General features: G+C 49.2%; 1 protein-coding gene and 1 long non-coding RNA gene across 3 annotated transcripts; both read left to right on the forward strand.

The window, feature by feature from the left end:
- The first annotated feature begins 2,070 nt into the window (after window positions 1-2,070).
- Window positions 2,071-6,193, forward strand: LOC123139914 (ethylene receptor 3). The gene is made up of 5 exons (XM_044559626.1): window positions 2,071-2,413; window positions 2,552-2,631; window positions 2,877-3,068; window positions 3,147-4,964; window positions 5,081-6,193. The coding sequence occupies exons 3-5, from the start codon at window positions 3,066-3,068 to the stop codon at window positions 5,612-5,614; spliced, it is 2,355 nt and encodes a 784-aa protein (XP_044415561.1). The 5' UTR covers window positions 2,071-2,413; window positions 2,552-2,631; window positions 2,877-3,065; the 3' UTR covers window positions 5,615-6,193.
- Window positions 6,194-10,951: 4,758 nt separating this feature from the next.
- LOC123139915 (uncharacterized) lies at window positions 10,952-15,266 on the forward strand. Of its 2 annotated transcripts, XR_006469700.1 has the most exons (6): window positions 10,952-11,406; window positions 11,516-11,720; window positions 12,577-12,674; window positions 12,987-13,145; window positions 13,805-13,900; window positions 14,960-15,266. It is a non-coding gene; the product is annotated as an uncharacterized lncRNA (long non-coding RNA). The 2 variants fall into 2 exon arrangements; XR_006469699.1 differs by lacking the exon at window positions 14,960-15,266 and having other exon boundaries at window positions 10,953-11,406; window positions 13,805-14,014.
- Window positions 15,267-17,075: the final 1,809 nt, after the last annotated feature.

A 17,075-nucleotide genomic window follows, 5' to 3' on the forward strand; every position in this document is an offset into this window, starting at 1 on the left:
ATGTGCAAATTCTGGTGATGAAAAAAGCAACCGTACGAGTTACAGAAAAAATAATAAAATCTTGATTTTGAAAAGATGACAATGCATGTATTATTCACTATTTAGAAATCATCATTCTGTTAATCATGTATAGCTTACATGTTTAGGGCATCTCCAACCCGACCCACAAAATGGACACGGTATCCATCCACTGACTAGTCTGGACTAGTCCACGGACAATGGTGCAGGAGCCGGGCACCCAACCCCATCCCCTAACACTTTTTTGGTTTTTTAAAGTCAATGAGCTCAAAATAACAACATACTCCCCCCGTCCCAAAATAAGTGTTCTGGCCTTTGTACAACTTTGTACTAAAGTTAGTACAAAGTTGAGACACTTATTTTGGGACAGAGGGAGTATAAAATTGTAGATGATTGCAATATTCAAATGTGATTGTAGTTGTAATTTACATTACAATGCAACTAAGTTTTCAAGGAAATAGTTCAAACTTGAATTCAACTAGCACATATTTTCTAGTTGGCCCACAAATGCTCAATCAAATCTTCCTTAAACTGCTCATGGGTTGCTCGATGTCAAATTGGCTGATTCATTCGAACAAACTCATCAAACATGGCCGGATTTTAATTTGAAGTTGGTTGATTCATTCGAACAAACCTCTGACAAGATCTACACCGCGATCTTTCATGATCATGCTATGCATGATCATACAAAATGTCATCACCTCCCACAAGGTCTCCGGATCCCATTGTTTAGTTTTCTCAAGTACCGAGTGAAGGCGTCCCGGATAAGGGGGTGCTCATCACGTCGGCTCATCTCTCATGGGCCAGGCAGAGGACCTACTAGTGGTCAAATGTGTCCTGTCTAGGCTGAGGCCCTCGTCGTCATCCAAATGAAGAAGGGATAATTGTATTCATGCCACTACTTGTGTCCCACTCGGCTAATTTGCTCCTAGTTTTTGAAAATTCTCGGGTTTGCCCAAGTCCGTTTGCTCCTCTTATGTTTTTGCCCTTCCGCCACGTTTCCATCCAGTTAGTGCCGTTTGACCATGTGTTGACCGTCTTTGGACTTTTCTCTGGACCATTTTCCCCCTGCTTTCTCACTCTCTCACCAGACACTAGTCATCGTATAGGACTGGACACCATTGTAGAGACGACCAAAGACATTGTTGCGCATCCAATAGCGCCGACGAAAATTATCCGTGAATAGGGCAACAGGGGCAAAGTAGTCGTCCATCAGCGTCAAACGCCCCCGTGCCCTCTTTCGATTGAACACTCGATGACCCTTGAAATTGAGAATATGCTCTTCCACACGCTTCATGTTTGCAAGGACCGCATGCATATCACCGCTTCATCCGCATAATCATCCTAGCCGGACGAGTCAACATATTGCTCATGTATGTCCATGTCCTGATCCATTGCTTGAAGGGACAAAATATTTAGCACGAGCTTTTCACCAAACACTTGTCGGGTGTGGTGACCCTATTAGGGGCAGATGGTACCTACGGGGCAGACGGACGGGAGGTGTGGACCGACGGCGGAGGACAAGGAGCGTGCGACCGGGCGTAGTAGTCGAGGCCGCGGAGGTCCGGGAAGGGCGCGTTGGTAGAGCGCGGTGTTGGCGAGGGAGGAAGCGGATGTAGAGAAAGAGGGAAGGATAAAGACGCGGGGTTTTGAGTTGGGTTTTGGGTTGGTCGAAGGCGCGAGAGTCGTATGTGGCAGCGGTCCGTACTCCCCCAAGCCTCCTTAGTTTGCGCAACATACATTCATATGATCATGTGGAATTCTTTCTGAATTTTCCTAAAACTTTGAATGTTATTTCAAAACTATTTGAAATAAGGTGCTCCAGGCACCCGTGCTTCAAAAATCAACTCTCACCTACTGGTAGGGAGTATTTCTGGAAAGTGTGCCTCACAAAAGGCGCCAGTCACTTGGACCCCACGCCACCCACCCGTGCTCACCGCCTGCCCCGGCCCCACCCGCGCCGCCGACGACTGGGCCCAACCCGATACTTGGACCACCTGCCAGGGAGACAACCTCACACTCACAGCTCCACCGCCAGCCAGCATACCCGTGCCGTGCGAGCGGAGAAATGAAATAAAAATCATCCCTTTCCCCGTCTTCCGTGCGGCTACAGCAGTCTTCGCTCAGCTTCTCGCGCAGATTTGATCTGATTATTGGTTGAAAATTAGTGGGAAATCCAATCCCCTCCCAATCCCACCGCTGATCGATGATGCTTTCCGCCCCCACTTGCCGATGCTCCTCCGGTTTCCTCCGCGACTAAGCCAAGCCCCGGTCCAGGTCCAATGTCTTCGTCTTCGTCTTCCCCCCACCAAACCTCCGGCTCACTCCCCCCACCCATGCCGGACGCCCTCCGCTGACCGGACCCCTCCGCTCCTTCAACTTCCTCTCCGCCCAGGTACGTTCGCCCGGCAGCACGAGGCCTCTCTGCCTGATCGGGCGATTCATTCACGCGCTCGCTCCTGGATCGATCGATCGATCGATCCACGCGGTTTCGGGCCCCTGGAGTGACCAATCCATGTTCTTGCTGCTGCAGGCCCGGTTCTTTCTTCTCCCGCGGGACGGGATTCGACCGGCGGCAGCAGCTCCCGCTGAGGAACTCCGGCTGAACCCGAGGTAGTGTCTCGTGCTCCCGTCCGGATTCCCTCTGTTCCCCTCTCCTTCACGGGCTGGCTCGGATTGAATGCCCCCGAGATCGCCCGCTCTGTCTGTCTGTCTCTGCTCTGCTCGTGCTAGTGTGGTGTGGGAGGACAAGTGTCCGTCTCCTGGCCGGTGCATCCACCCCCCATCCCTGCCCCCTCGTTCGTGCTTGCTCTGATTTCCGGCACCGAGAAACTGAAATCGTCTGGTTGTTCATACAGGTGATGCGCTCTGGATGCCGCCGAGCTTGATTGGACCTTTTCTCCGTTGGTCAGCCACGCCGCCGCCGCCGTTTCAGACAGGGCGGATTAAGCGGCGCTAACTAATAATCTTCTCCGCTTCCCCACCTGCGCGCTAACTGCAGCTCCAATGCCGCCAAGATTGTAGCGGACTTCGTCCCTAACCATCACATGGTGTGTCCCCGATTTTGCCTTCTTCCTCGGCGACTTGGCCCAATCCGCTTGTCCCTGACAAGATTGCATTTGGCGCAGCTGGACTGGATGGTGCCCCCGAGATTCAGATGCGGAGCCGGCGCGCGCCGGCGGCTGGCCCCGCTGCTGCTGCTGCTGCTGGCCCTCTCGCCGGCCGCCGTGGCGGCGGTGGGCGGGGACGTGGAGTACCCGCATTGCAGCTGCGACGGCGGGGGCGGCGGCGGGTTCTGGAGCATGGACAACATCTTCCGGTGGCAGAAGGTGAGCGACCTGCTGATCGCGGCGGCCTACTTCAGCATCCCGCTCGAGATCCTCTACTTCGTGGCGGGGCTCCGCCACCTGCTCCCGTTCCGGTGGGTGCTGGTGCAGTTCGGCGCCTTCATCGTGCTCTGCGGCCTCACCCACCTGCTCGCCGCCTTCACCTACGAGCCGCACCCGTTCGTGCTCGTCCTGCTGCTCACCGTCGCCAAGTTCCTCACCGCGCTCGTCTCCTTCCTCACCGCCATCACGCTGCTCACGCTCATCCCGCAGCTGCTCCGCGTCAAGGTCCGCGAGAGCCTGCTCTGGATCAAGGCCCGCGAGCTCGACCGCGAGGTCGACCTCATGAAGCAGCAGGAGGAGGCGAGCTGGCATGTCCGGATGCTCACCCAGGAGATCCGCAAGTCGCTCGACCGCCACACCGTGCTCTACACCACGCTCATCGAGCTCTCCCGCGTGCTCGGCCTCACCAACTGCGCCGTCTGGATGCCCTCCGCGGCTGCCAGCGACGGCAAGGTTACGATGCACCTCACCCACGAGCTCCGGCGCGGGGGCAGCGATGAGGGGCTCGTCGTTATTGGGGTGGACGACGTGGATGTTGTCGAGGTCCGGAGGAGCGACGGCGTGAAGCTGCTTGGCCCGGGCTCGGCGCTCGCGGCGGCCAGCGGCGGGGGCAAGGAGGACACGGGTACCGTGGCGGCCATACGGATGCCGATGCTCAAGGTGTCAGACTTCAAGGGCGGCACGCCGGAGGTGATCCAGACGAGCTACGCCGTGCTGGTGCTGGTGCCTCCCGCGGGCAAGACCTGGGGCGCCCACGAGACGGAGATCGTCGAGGTAGTCGCCGACCAGGTGGCCGTGGCGCTCTCACACGCGTCGCTGCTCGAGGAGTCGCAGGCCATGCGCGACCGGCTCGCTGAGCAGAACCGCGAGCTGCTGCAGGCGCGTCGGGACACGCTCATGGCGAATGAGGCCCGGGACGCGTTCCAGCGTGTCATGAGCCAGGGGATGCGCCGGCCGATCCACTCCATCCTCGGCCTCGTGTCCGTGGTGCAGGAGGATGACCTGACGCCCGAGCAGAAGCTCGTTGTCGACACCATGGGCCGGACGGCCACCGTCGTCTCCACGCTCATCAATGACGTCATGGAGATGTCGGCCACCAACCGGGAGCGGTTCCCGCTGGAGACGCGGCCGTTCCAGCTGCACTCCATGATCAGGGACGCCGCCTGCGTCTCACGGTGCCTCTGCGACTTCAGGGGGTTCGGCTTCGCCGTGCACGTCGAGAACACGCTGCCGAACCTTGTCATCGGTGACGAGAGGAGGATCTTCCATGTCATCCTGCACATGGTTGGCAACCTCATCAGCCGGATTGACTCAGGGCACGTCACGTTCCGGGTGCGTGCCGACGACGAGGTGGCGGAGGACACGCTTGGACAGAGGTGGGATCCATGGAGGCCAAGCTACTCCAGTGGGTACTCGTCGGTGAAGTTTGTCATCGGGGTGAAGAGCCAGCAGAGCTCCGGCTCGATGATCCCGCCCCCGGGGCAGTTCAAACGAAAGCCGAGCGGCGAGGGCTTCGATCTCAGGCTGAGTTTCAGCATGTGCAGGAAGCTTGTGCAGGTACTGTCAACTGTCTATTTCCAACAAGCTCATTTCAAATTCAGTTCAAACTGAGAGCATATAAGTAACAGTATTTTTTTGTTCACTTGTTCTTGATTTTGTTGTAATGCCATCAGATGATGAGAGGCAACATATGGGCGGTGCTCGACGGGCAAGGGCTACCAGAGAGCATGACCCTGGTGCTGAGGTTCCAGCTGCAGCCACCGGCGCCACTCATGTCGTCCAGCACCAGCGGAGGATCGTTCGAGCGGCAATACGCGTCGCCGTCGTGCCAGCTGACCGGACTGAAGATCCTGCTCATCGACGACGATGACATCAACATGGTGGTCGCTCGGAAGCTCCTGGAGAAGCTGGGGTGCGTGGTCTCCTCCCTACCCTCAGGGTCGGGGTTCCTGAACTCCGTCGGCCCCTCGTCGGGCGCGTACCAGGTGGTGTTGGTGAACCTCGAGATGACGCGGGTGAACGCGCTGGACGTCGCGGTGAGGGTCCAGCAGTACCGGAGCGGCCGCTGGCCGTTCATGATGGCCATGACGTCGGAGCAGAACGCGTGGGAGAAGTGCGCGCAGTCGGGGATCAACGGCATCCTCAGGAAGCCGGTGGTCATGCTCGAGGCCAAGGAGGAGCTCACCCGGATTCTTCAGAGCGCATGATGCCGCTGTGGTTCGCCGGTCATTTCGCCTTCCTGCCGAGAACTCTCGAAATGGCGAGGAACTGCCATCGATCACCGGTCGGCGCTACCAAAGGGGCGATGCCCTTGTGAAATCTTTGATCAGAAGGGCCGAGGCGACGGCGAAGAAACTCGCATTGGCCAGCCACTGATGGCTTCCCTGTGTGCTGCTCTGTTTCTGCAGTGTTGCTGGGGAGGCTCCATATCAGTGGCAATGTCACTGTTCCACATATTCTAGCAGTAGATGATGGGAGGTTACAAGCAAGAGGGGGAGGAGCCTCACTGGTGCTGATGATACATTGATTCTTGATAGAGATCCAGGAGAAATACATGCGATGGTCTCATCACCAGTGGCAATAAGATTTTGTCTGACAGGAGAGGAGGGGGAGAGGTTCAGAAGTGTATTTAGAAAGTGGAGGAGAACTAATCAATTGCATGCCCAGTGGAGGAAGCATAAGCTTTCCTTTGAACATTGGATTCTAGTTGTAGGTATGAGAATGTAACAGCAACATTTTGTATTCAGGCATGCTCAATGAGAATGGATCGAACCATTCTTATGTCCCTCCATGATTTTAAAAAAATGTGGTTGCTGAAGATGTGGTGCATCTTCAGAAGTTGTGCAAGTTTTTTAAGCATAGGGTGGAGTAGTAAACAAATGTCTGGATGCGAAAGGGGAGATATGGTGCATCCAGGAAGATCTTGTGGTGCCTAATAGCATCAGAATTATACCAAGATTAGCAGATGGTGAATTGGTTAATTTTGATGCTGCTGCAGTTCAAACATGTGCAATGAGAATGGATTGAACAACCACATGTTTTTTTTTTCCTTTTGCTGAAGTTCAAAGGAAGAAGAATTCTTGTGTACCTCTTCCATGTTTTTTCTGTTAAAAAAAAAGACCCCAATAACGCCCGAACTTTCGCCTTTTTACCATTGCAAATCAAACGTTTTCGGTGGCAATTTTAGTGACGCATTAATGGGAAATTTAGTTGACACATGGCAAATCCGTGCTGGGTGTACTTTTTGCCAGAGAATTGCCGTGCGTGTCAGCTAAACTTGCCATCCTAGCATCACTGAAATTGTCGTCGAAAACCTTCGATTTTTCAACGTCAAATCCTGAACGTCCGGAATTTATCATTTTCATCAAAAAATGTTTACTGAAGATGTGGTCCAGAAATTGTAATTTTTTAAGCAGAGTAGTAAACGAATGTTCAGATCCAAGAAGAAAGATATGATGCATGTAGAAAGATCTTGTGGAGTCTATTAGCATCAGAATTATACCAAGAGCAGATGGTTAACTAATCTTAATGCTGCACGCGCGCAATGGTGAGTGAGTGAGGTGGTTGACCTGAGAAGAGGCAGACATTGATCTCGAGTTAAGGATCGGGAGCACGTGGTCGGTCACGTGCGATGGTGAGTGAGATCGAGGTGACAAGAAAAGCCAAGCACGAGGCCCGCATCATCCGATCGAGATATATACTAGCTCTAATCTCAGACGATAAATCGCGGATGGACATGCCATCACGCGCTGCTGATATCCATACCGCACGTCGCCGTGGGATTCGTGCAACATTAATACGCTTCGGCTATATAATCAGTTCACTTATTTGTATAGCACTCGGTATTCACGTAGTATTGTCGCTGACACATCCCGTGTATTAAACGCACCATCTCTAACACGCACAATCAATGCCTAGCAGAATTTAAATGCACCATTGATTGAACGTGGCTACATCTAAATTGATGGCATTTAAGGCTGGACAACAGTCACATACACGTACACCACTAACTCATCGAGTACGAAGCTAGTGTTCCGTCCGAACAGTGTCAAACAACAAGAATTGAGCAAGTGCATGCTACGTGAATAGCAAGTGATAGCTTAGAGGGTGCTTGGATACAAGAGACTATTTTTAGTCTGACTAAAAATAGTCTCTTTTAGAGGCTAAAGTTCCAAGCCCCCCTGACTAAAGAGAGGCTAGGACTAGTCTTAAGGCTAAAATCTTTTAGTCATGGGAAACCTACTAAAATATGTATTAGCTCTCTCTCTCCTCATTTAATTCCTCTCTTTAGTTCTGGATTGGAGGGTTTGGAGGATAATAAATGCTCAATAATTAGATTTTAGTCTCTTTAGTATTTGGATCCAAGCATGGGTGAGACTAGCAAGTTTTAGTCTCACTACTTTTAGTCATGGGACTAAAACGTATCCAAGCATGCTCAGATGAATTGATACACATGGTAATAATGAATTGATACACATGGCTCTAAAACGTATCCTAGCTGAGCCAACATTATCAACACATAGGTAATAATGCAGTATTAATATACGCATGGCTCAGATGAATTGATACACATGGCTCTAATGAATTGGTACACCAGTACACCCCACACAAACTGAACTTGGCAAAACAAACCATCAACAAAATGACAGGCCCACGCTTGTTTTAAGTGTCACTCAAGGCGTAGGTTCAGATAGACACGTTCAAACGTCAACCAACATTTTAAATGGTCTGCGTTGCATTAACACAACACCATTAAAATTGTTGCCTAGCTCACCAACCCATTTAAGATGCCTAGCTCAACCACGTACTTCGAGTATCACAGACATGTATCCGTCCAATTAACCCCCCGTACAATTTTGGTATTCATTAATTCGCTATATTAAGTGTTAATCTTAGAGCACAGATGGACTGCTCGGATTTCATCCTCGCATGGCACCATGTCCCAAAAATCCGCGTCCTAATCTCAGACCGCTTCTTTGTTAACTGTTGATTGCGATATCTTTTTCTTTACAGAAACGAAGGAGCTGACTCTAGAATTGGTAAGCAAAACATTATTACAACATGAATGATAAATCTGTTTTTCTAATATAAAGATCCTTATAAACCTCAATAACTACTCTCCCTGTAACTTAATATAAGACGTCTTACATTAAGTTATGGAGGGAGTATTAACTACCAAGTTGTCCGTCGCTACAAGCACACTACTTCCTCTCTTTTTGTCTGCATATAATTTTGTCTGAAGTTAAACTTTGTAAATTTCGACCAAGTTTATAGGAAAAAAATCAATACTCATAATAAGAAATTAATATCATTAGATGCATCATGAAATGGTTTTTTCATACTATATAACTTTACCATTGTAGATGTTGATATTTTGATATATAAATTGAAGGAAATATGCCCTAGAGGCAATAATAAAGTTGTTATTTTATATTTCCTTATTCATGATAAATGTTTATTATTCATGCTAGAATTGCAGTAACCGGAAACTTGATACATGTGTGAATACATAAACACAAAACACCGTGTCCCTAGTATGCCTCTACTTGACTAGCTCGTTGATCAAAGATGGTTAAGTTTCCTAGCCATGGACATGTCTTGTCATTTGATGAAGGGGATCACATCATTAGGAGAATGATGTGATGCGCAAGACCCATCCGTTAGCTTAGCATAATGATTGTTCAGTTTTATTGCTACTGCTTTCTTTATGTCAAATATATATTCCTCTGACTATGAGATTATGCAACTCCCGGACACCGGAGGAATACCTTGTGTGCTATCAAACATCACAACGTAACTGGGTGATTATAAAGATGCTCTACAGGTATCTCCGAAGGTGTTTGTTGGGTTGGCATAGATTGAGATTCGGAGAGGTATCTCTGGGCCCTCTCGGTAATGCACATCATATGAAGCCTTGCAAGCAATGTGACTAATGAGTTAGTTGCGGGATGATGCATTACGGAACGAGTAAAGAGACTTGCCGGTAACGAGATTGAACTAGGTATGAAGATACCGACGATCTAATCTCGGGCAAGTAACATACCGATGACAAAGGGAATAACGTATCTTGAGATAGCGGTTCGACCGATAAAGATCTTTGTAGAATATGTGGAAACCAATATGAGCATGGAGGTTTCGCTATTGATTATTGACCGGAGAGGTGTCTCGGTCATGTCTACATAGTTCTCGAACCCGTAGGGTCCGCACGCTTAATGTTCGATGACAATATGTATTATATGAGTTATGTGTTTTGGTGACCGAAGTTTGTTCGGAGTCCCAGATGAGATCACGGACATGACAAAGAGTCTCGAAATGGTTGAGAGGTAAAGATTGGACACCAGAAGGGTTACATAATATATCAGGTACATATCGGAGTATCAGAGGGGTTACCGGAACCCCCCGGGAAAATATATGGGCCATATGGGCCATAGGAGGGAGGCTAACCAACCCACAAGGGGCTGGCCGCCCCCACCAGGGAGGAGTCCTAATTGGACAAGGGGTAGGGGCGGCGCCCCCCTTTCCTTCTCCTATTCCCTCCCCTTCCCCCTTTCCCCCTCCGGTATAAAAGGAAGGGGGGGGGGGGCGAATCCTACGAGGAGCCCAAGTGGGACTCCTCCCACTTAGGGCGCGCCTAGGGCCGACCTTCTCTCCCTCCCTCCTTTATATACGGGGCGGAAGGGGGGGGGGCTAGAGGACACACCAATTGATCTAAGCTGTGTGCGCCCCCCCCTCCATAGTTTACGCCTCCGATCATATTCTCGTGGTGCTTAGGTGAAGCCCTGCGTAGATCACATCACCATCACCGTCACCACGCTGTCGTGCTGATGGAACTCATCTACTTCCTTGACCCTCTGCTGGATCAAGAGCTCGAGGGACGTCATCGCGCTGAACGTGTGCAAAACTCGGAGGTGCCGTACGTTCGGTACTCGATCGGTCGGAACGAGAAGACGTTCGACTACATCAATTGTGTTAAGCAAACGCTTCCACTTTTGGTCGATGAGGGTACATGGACACACTCTCCCCCTCCCGTTGCTATGCATCTCCTAGATAGATCTTGCGTGAGCGTAGGAATTTTTTTGAAATTGCATGCTACGTTTCCCAACAGTGGCATCCAAGCCAGGTCTATGTGTAGATGATATGCACGAGTAGAACACAAAGAGTTCAATCACTACTGAAAACAGGGAATTTGCCATTAGCCAGCTCTTTGCCATCTGCCAGCTGATGGCAAAGAACGTCTTTGCCATCTGCTTATAAAAAACAGATGGCAAAGAACTGATGGACGACAAAGAACATGGTTGCCATCAGCCAATTCTTTGCCATCTGCTAGTGGATGGCAAATAATCTTTGCCATCTGCCAGCAGATGGCAAAGAGGTTGCCAAATCCTGTGGCCATCAAGAGTGTAACGGCGTACCAGCCCCACGTCTTTGCCATCTGCTGGCAGATGTCAAAGAGATGGGGTTATTTTTTTCCAGGTAAAAAAAACTGTGGGGTTATCCCCTCCCTCTCTCCCCACCCATCCAGGTAAAAAAAAACATCCGCCGCCACTCGCTCCTTCCTTCCTCACCCTAGCCCCAATCCACAACCCCACGCCCCTTGCTCCTTTCTTCCTCACCCGCCGCCGCTCCCTCCCACCTCCTCCTCCTCCTTCTACGCCCTAGGAGCCCCGCCGCCGCCCTTCTGCTACTCCTCCACCGGCCCGCCCTGCTGCGTCGCGAGCCCCTCCCTCCTCTTCGTGTTCCGGTGGTCGATAGTCGGGGTCAACGAGGAGATGCACGTGGCGGCGGCCATGGACAACTCCATGAGCGGGACCACCGCCGTCGCGGCGCCTGCGGCCGGCGGCGCACTCCACGGGGCTCGGGATGTCCGCGGCGGCGCGGGCTGTGGACCGAGAGGCAGGGCCCTTGATGCGTTCTGTTCGAGGGGCTGGTCGGGCTGGCGCGGGATCTGAGCCACCGTTGATGGATTTCTCGCAGCTTGGCTCCTGTTGCTTTGGATCCGGTACGATCTCTCTCTCTCTCTCTCTCTCTCTCTCTCTCTCTCCGAGACTCAACCAGGCACTCACAGGTATGAACACAATGTTGAGATTTTTGCTACTCTGTTTATATAGGATGGTGTTAAAGAGGTGTGACATGTGACGTCAATGGGGAGGTGCGTAGGGGCGGTTCTGGTCAAGGGTGTCCTCGCGGTGGCCATCGACGATGAAGTGGTGCTGCCTATGGGGCGGCTTCTCTTTCTCCGGCGGGCGTGGTCCGTGGGATCTGGTGGGTGCACAACTTCTCTTGTTGGTGCAGTCTTTTGTTGGTTCCAATACAGTAAGTCGACAGTGATCTCCCTGAACCTTGATTTACAAGCACACGTTCTTGCACCTACCATCTAACTAACATTCTTGATAATGTAAACCTGAAAGTGGAAGGATAATGTGCTATGTGATTAGATTAACTAGCACTGAAAGTTTTATACAGTACAGGGAGCAACCTTTAATCATGATGCATATGCCCTCATTTTAATCAAATTCTGAAAAAGTCTTTATTTTATTATTTCAACTGATTCCATGGTATGACTGGATAAAGCCTTTATTTTTTATTTTCAATCAAAAATATGACTTCCCTCGCATGTTTTGACTTTGGAAGGAGTTGTTAATTTGTTGGCGTTTTAATGGTTGCAAAAATGCATTGTCCTCTATTGTTTCAGTACATATTCTACTGAATTTTCACGGACTCTTGAATAGATGCGATCTTTGCTTGAGCAGCCATGAATTATACTACTAGATCTTGCTTGCCGTTCCACCGCCACAGTATCTGTACAAGGACTGCTTAAAATGTCTGTAAACAAAGATATCTTGTATTTATGCTGCTATAACTGATGGTCACCAGTTTGCTCTGGTGGATTCTTCTATGCTTGCACTGTTAACTATCTTTAGAAAAATCTCATGTATATGTAGATTCTCATGGTACATAATTTCTGATTATAGTTGTGCCTGTCAATTTGTATTCACACTAAATGTATCCTCTTGCCTCTGTTGATACTGTTTCGTTTGCATGCAACTAGCTACTGTCGGGCACAACACTAACAACGCCGAGTATTTAGACCCTAATTTGTATCTTTCTTTTACTATTTACATAGCATTCTGAAGTTGTCATCGCTGATGGAAAATGAAACTACACGCAGGTGATGCTCCTGGGTGACTCCAGTCTGAGAAAGAGGGAAATGCAGGTCACGCTAGCTTGCAACCATTTTTGGGATGGATTGATCGATAGAATGCCGAGGTAAATGCGGTAACTAAACTGCTACTAAAAAAGAAACATAAGATGCTGGAGTTTTACCCAATTTACAGTATTGCATGTTTGTCTATGTCCAACATTTCACTGTATAGTGAAATTCAATTTGTGTATTCCAGGATTTCATTTTGAATATACTAACTCATGTTGTTGTGTTGTCTAAATTGCCTTCTTGATGCTTTTCCTCTTTGAAATATGATTTTGTGCTATTTACTTAATTCTCTTTTCATTCCAGAAGCTTGATGCTCTGCCACTTTGAAATAAACTAATATGTTATTGCTACCATGTGGTGTTTCTTAGGATTCTTGCGATCATTTAGGGTTGAAGTATATTCTCCTTGCATGACACAAGTGCTACGACTATGAAGATGACGTGTTGAAGAAGCACCATCGACGTCAGCGTCACCGTCCTTGGGATGGAGAAGACGCCACTCCCAAATCGTCTCTGTACTGCATCCAGGTATACCAAATGCTACAACTGTTCTCCCTGCCCCTATATGATTGATATTTCACTAGCTGGCCCATGAGAGCACCACAACTTAGGACAATGTTGTAGTAAACGTAGATTATTGTCTATTTACCGTGTGAAGATTTGTTTACGGTGAGCTCATGCTCTGTTATTAGCGGACACAAATATTTAGTGAGATGTTGGTTCAGCATGTAGTTAGGCTATGCTCTTGGGAGCTTCTGTGGCCCTCATTGTTGTTGGAAACTCTGGTCTTTGCTATAACAAAGCACACTTTCCTTTGGAAATAACAATGTCCTCATTGATGCTGTTTAGTTTATACTAATTTTTTTTGAATGATGTCCTGAAGGAGTGGTATACTGAACTGTAATTAGCACCACTGGAACAAGTTAACGTGTAGGTTATACTCATCCTGCTGCTTATTTGTATAACTGACAATTGAACACGATTTTTTTGGCCTTTGTAATCTTATCATACTTTCCATTTCACATTTTTAGTTTTTACTGTTTTCATTGTTTCTGAAGAATGACAACTACTAAGTACTAAGTGATACTGTAGCGGCTGTGCTCTTTAGGATGGTATCAGAACAACTAAATTTTCAGTCGCGAACTATTTGCTTCATCAAATTTTTCTGAATCATACTTTGGGATCAGCTTCTTCTGGAGCTTCTTCTAGTGGTTCTACACCGGCGGCGACGTCTGCGGCTTCCTCCAGTTCCCCACCTTCGGGCTTAAAGCCTGGAAGCAAATGTAACTTCCATATGACTTTTTTTTCTTGTTGAACAATTTGTAAGTCTAACTGGTCAAAAATGCACAGGCTTGGAAATATTCACGAATGTAGGTTCTTGTAGGTGTCCATGCTTAGAAAGATTTGTCAGTTTCGATTTTCTGCTTCATTGTATACTTGTCTAATACCCTGCAAATATACAACCTACTGTCTCTTAGATAACAAAAAGAAATGTGAGAGTTGATAGCAAATATTATGCTTTCAATTTTCTTTGCTTGATTATGTTGGCATGATTTGGTGATTTGTTTCTTGATAGGGTCATGTAGCATCATGCAGTAGCTCTGATGACTTATTAGCATGTATTGTTAGTTTCAATGCTATATAGCATCATGGAATGGTTCCGATAACTTGTTAGCATGTTTTGTTAGTTCCAGAGAAAAAGCAAAATCCCAGCTCCGGCTGCTTCATGATCCTCTGGTTCTGCTTTTACCTCCCCGTTGTCATGTGAATTGCTCTGTTGTTATATAGCAGTTCATTTGAGGCATGATTGAACAAGTGTACTGCTTCATTTATAGGTCTAATCACTCTCATGGTGCATGTGTTGTATAAAATTGATGTCGTGCTTGCCGTCGCCACACATCAGTTGGGCTGTTAGGTTCAATCCCTTTTGAGTTCTTTGGAGTCCAAGCTTGGTCCATATATATATACTATATTGCTGTTCTTCTTGTAAGGATGGATGTGTTGTGTGGTTGGCCAATATATGTTTGGCTGGTGCAAAATCCTCATGATATAAATTGCTGTGGTTTCTACTGCACTTAAAACTGTACCGAATCTGCAATAAACCTTATGACGTACATAGTAGTTGCCAGTACCCCTGTTTCAGGGGGGGGGGGAGTTATAGAGGCGTTGCCAGAGTTGTAAAATTTGCTCGTTTGTCTGAGAGTTTGGGTTCTATGTCCTGAACGGCACATAACACTGTTTGACTTCAAAGCTGGCTTCAACCACACATGAACAACGATGAATGAGCACCGGCATATGTTATCCTAAAATTGGCTAACTGTGGCTCATATTGTTTTCCCCAGGTAGCTCATGGCGAGTGATGCGTGAGCCGTCTCGATCCTTTTGCTCTGTTATTATATTTTAGCCATGAAGGATTTACTGCTAGTTAGTTCGTAGTGGTTCCGGCAGTTTGCTGAACTTCTGTTCTTGCTTGTGCTATTTTTTTACTGTTTAGATGGCTCAATTTACTTCCAATTTTACTCTTGAGTTTTCCCATGTGTCGGTGTCAAAACCGGCGGATCTCGGGTAGGGGGTCCCGATCTGTGCGTCTAGGCGGATGGTAACAGGAGACGAGGGACACGATGTTTTTACCCAGGTTCGGGCCCTCTTGATGGACGTAAAACCCTACGTCCTGCTTGATTAATATTGATGATGTGGGTTACAAGAGTAGATCTACTACGAGATCAAGGAGGCTAAACCCTAGAAGCTAGCCTATGGTATGATTGTTGTTCGTCCTATGGACTACGGCCATCCGGTTTATATAGACACCGGAGAGGGCTAGGGTTACACAGAGTCGGTTACAAAGGTAGGAGATCTACATATCCGTATCGCCAAGCTTGCCTTCCACGCCAAGGAAAGTCCCATCCGGACACGGGACGAAGTCTTCAATCTTGTATCTTCATAGTCTTGGAGTCCGGCCGATGATGATAGTTCGGCTATCCGGACACCCCCTAGTCCGGGACTCCCTCAGTAGCCCCCGAACCAGGCTTCAACAACGACGAATCTGGCGCATATGTTGTCTTCGGCGTTTGCAAGGCGGGTTCTTCTCCATGCTCCATGTGTTTGCCGGATAGTGTCCGGTTGCTTCATAAATGCTGCGCTCCTTGGCTTCCGCGTCCAATAATGGCCTTCTTCCACGCGTCATACGAATGCGAAAAGCCAAGGTATTTTTATGTTTTACCCCCTAGCTGCGCAAATAAGCTGCCTATAAGAGAGGCGAGGATCCAGATCCACATCACACCATCCTCCTTTTGCAAGTACTCATCGAGGCGCATCTGACACCAAACCCATTCCAACGTGGACAGTCGACGCGGCTCCTCTTCTCGCGCTCCCAGCCCTAAGCCAGGAGATTGGAGGAGATGCTCAGTCCCGCACAGCGAGTTAGTGACGCTCCAAGCAGAGGGATATCTTCCCCCGACCTTCATGGTTCCGGTTCGAGCCGGACTGGCCACCTACAAGGGTGGGAAGCAGGCGGAGAGCGCCCCCAATCCCTCCAAAGGAGAGCGGGTGTGCTTCGTCCCCTACTTAATAAGGGGACTCAGATTTCCTATATATCCATTTCTCCGGGGGCTCTTGGAGTTCTACGGACTCCAGCTTCATCATCTTACACCTGCCTCCATTTTGCACATCGCGGGCTTCGTAGCTCTGTGTGAGCTGTTCTTGGGCATTGAGCCCCATTTTGCGCTGTGGAAGAGGCTGTTTTGCCTCGTACCCCGCTCTCACGAGGGGTCGATATATCAAGTGGGCGGAGCCGAAATATGGCGCATCGCCGGGACCGGATACCTGTCCGGGACCCCGAAGAAGGCGTCCGAAGACTGGCCTTCGGAGTGGTTTTATATGGAGGACGCTCCGCTGCCGGATCCAGTCCGAATCGGCCTTCCGGAGTTCAGCAATGCTCCACTGAAGAAACGCCTGAGTTGGCGCCCACGGAGCCCTCAACGAGAAGATGATAGGAGCGTCCATTACTTGATGGGCCGGATACGGCTGCTAGCCCATTCCGGATTAACCATGATCGGAGTCATGGCCACATGCATTATGCGCGGGGTGCAGCCGCTCCAATATAGGGGCTACCCCATGTGGGACTTCAATGGAGACGATGACGCCACCCGTCACGGCCGCAAGGGACCTGGCTCGGCCGACGACCTGGTGAAGATCCTGTCCGGCTTGTACAAGGGGGAGAAGGAGGACTTCCTCCGCACGAATCCTCTGAACGGGTTTTCCATGAACAACCCTCGGAGCTGGGTAAGCGGTCGCATGCATATCTGATCCGTGCCTTTAAAGGCAATTGTCTTATTGTATGATTTTGACAAAGGAACTGCGTCGGGATGTGGAGGGCATAAAAAGCCTAGCTCCACAACCCAAGGATCCAGAAAGGTCCCTTGATCCGGCCTCCGAAGAGGATCCGGACTTAGCGGTGGA

This window comes from Triticum aestivum, chromosome 6B (assembly GCF_018294505.1).
Source record: "Triticum aestivum cultivar Chinese Spring chromosome 6B, IWGSC CS RefSeq v2.1, whole genome shotgun sequence".
In the NCBI taxonomy this organism is placed as follows: Eukaryota; Viridiplantae; Streptophyta; class Magnoliopsida; order Poales; family Poaceae; genus Triticum; species Triticum aestivum.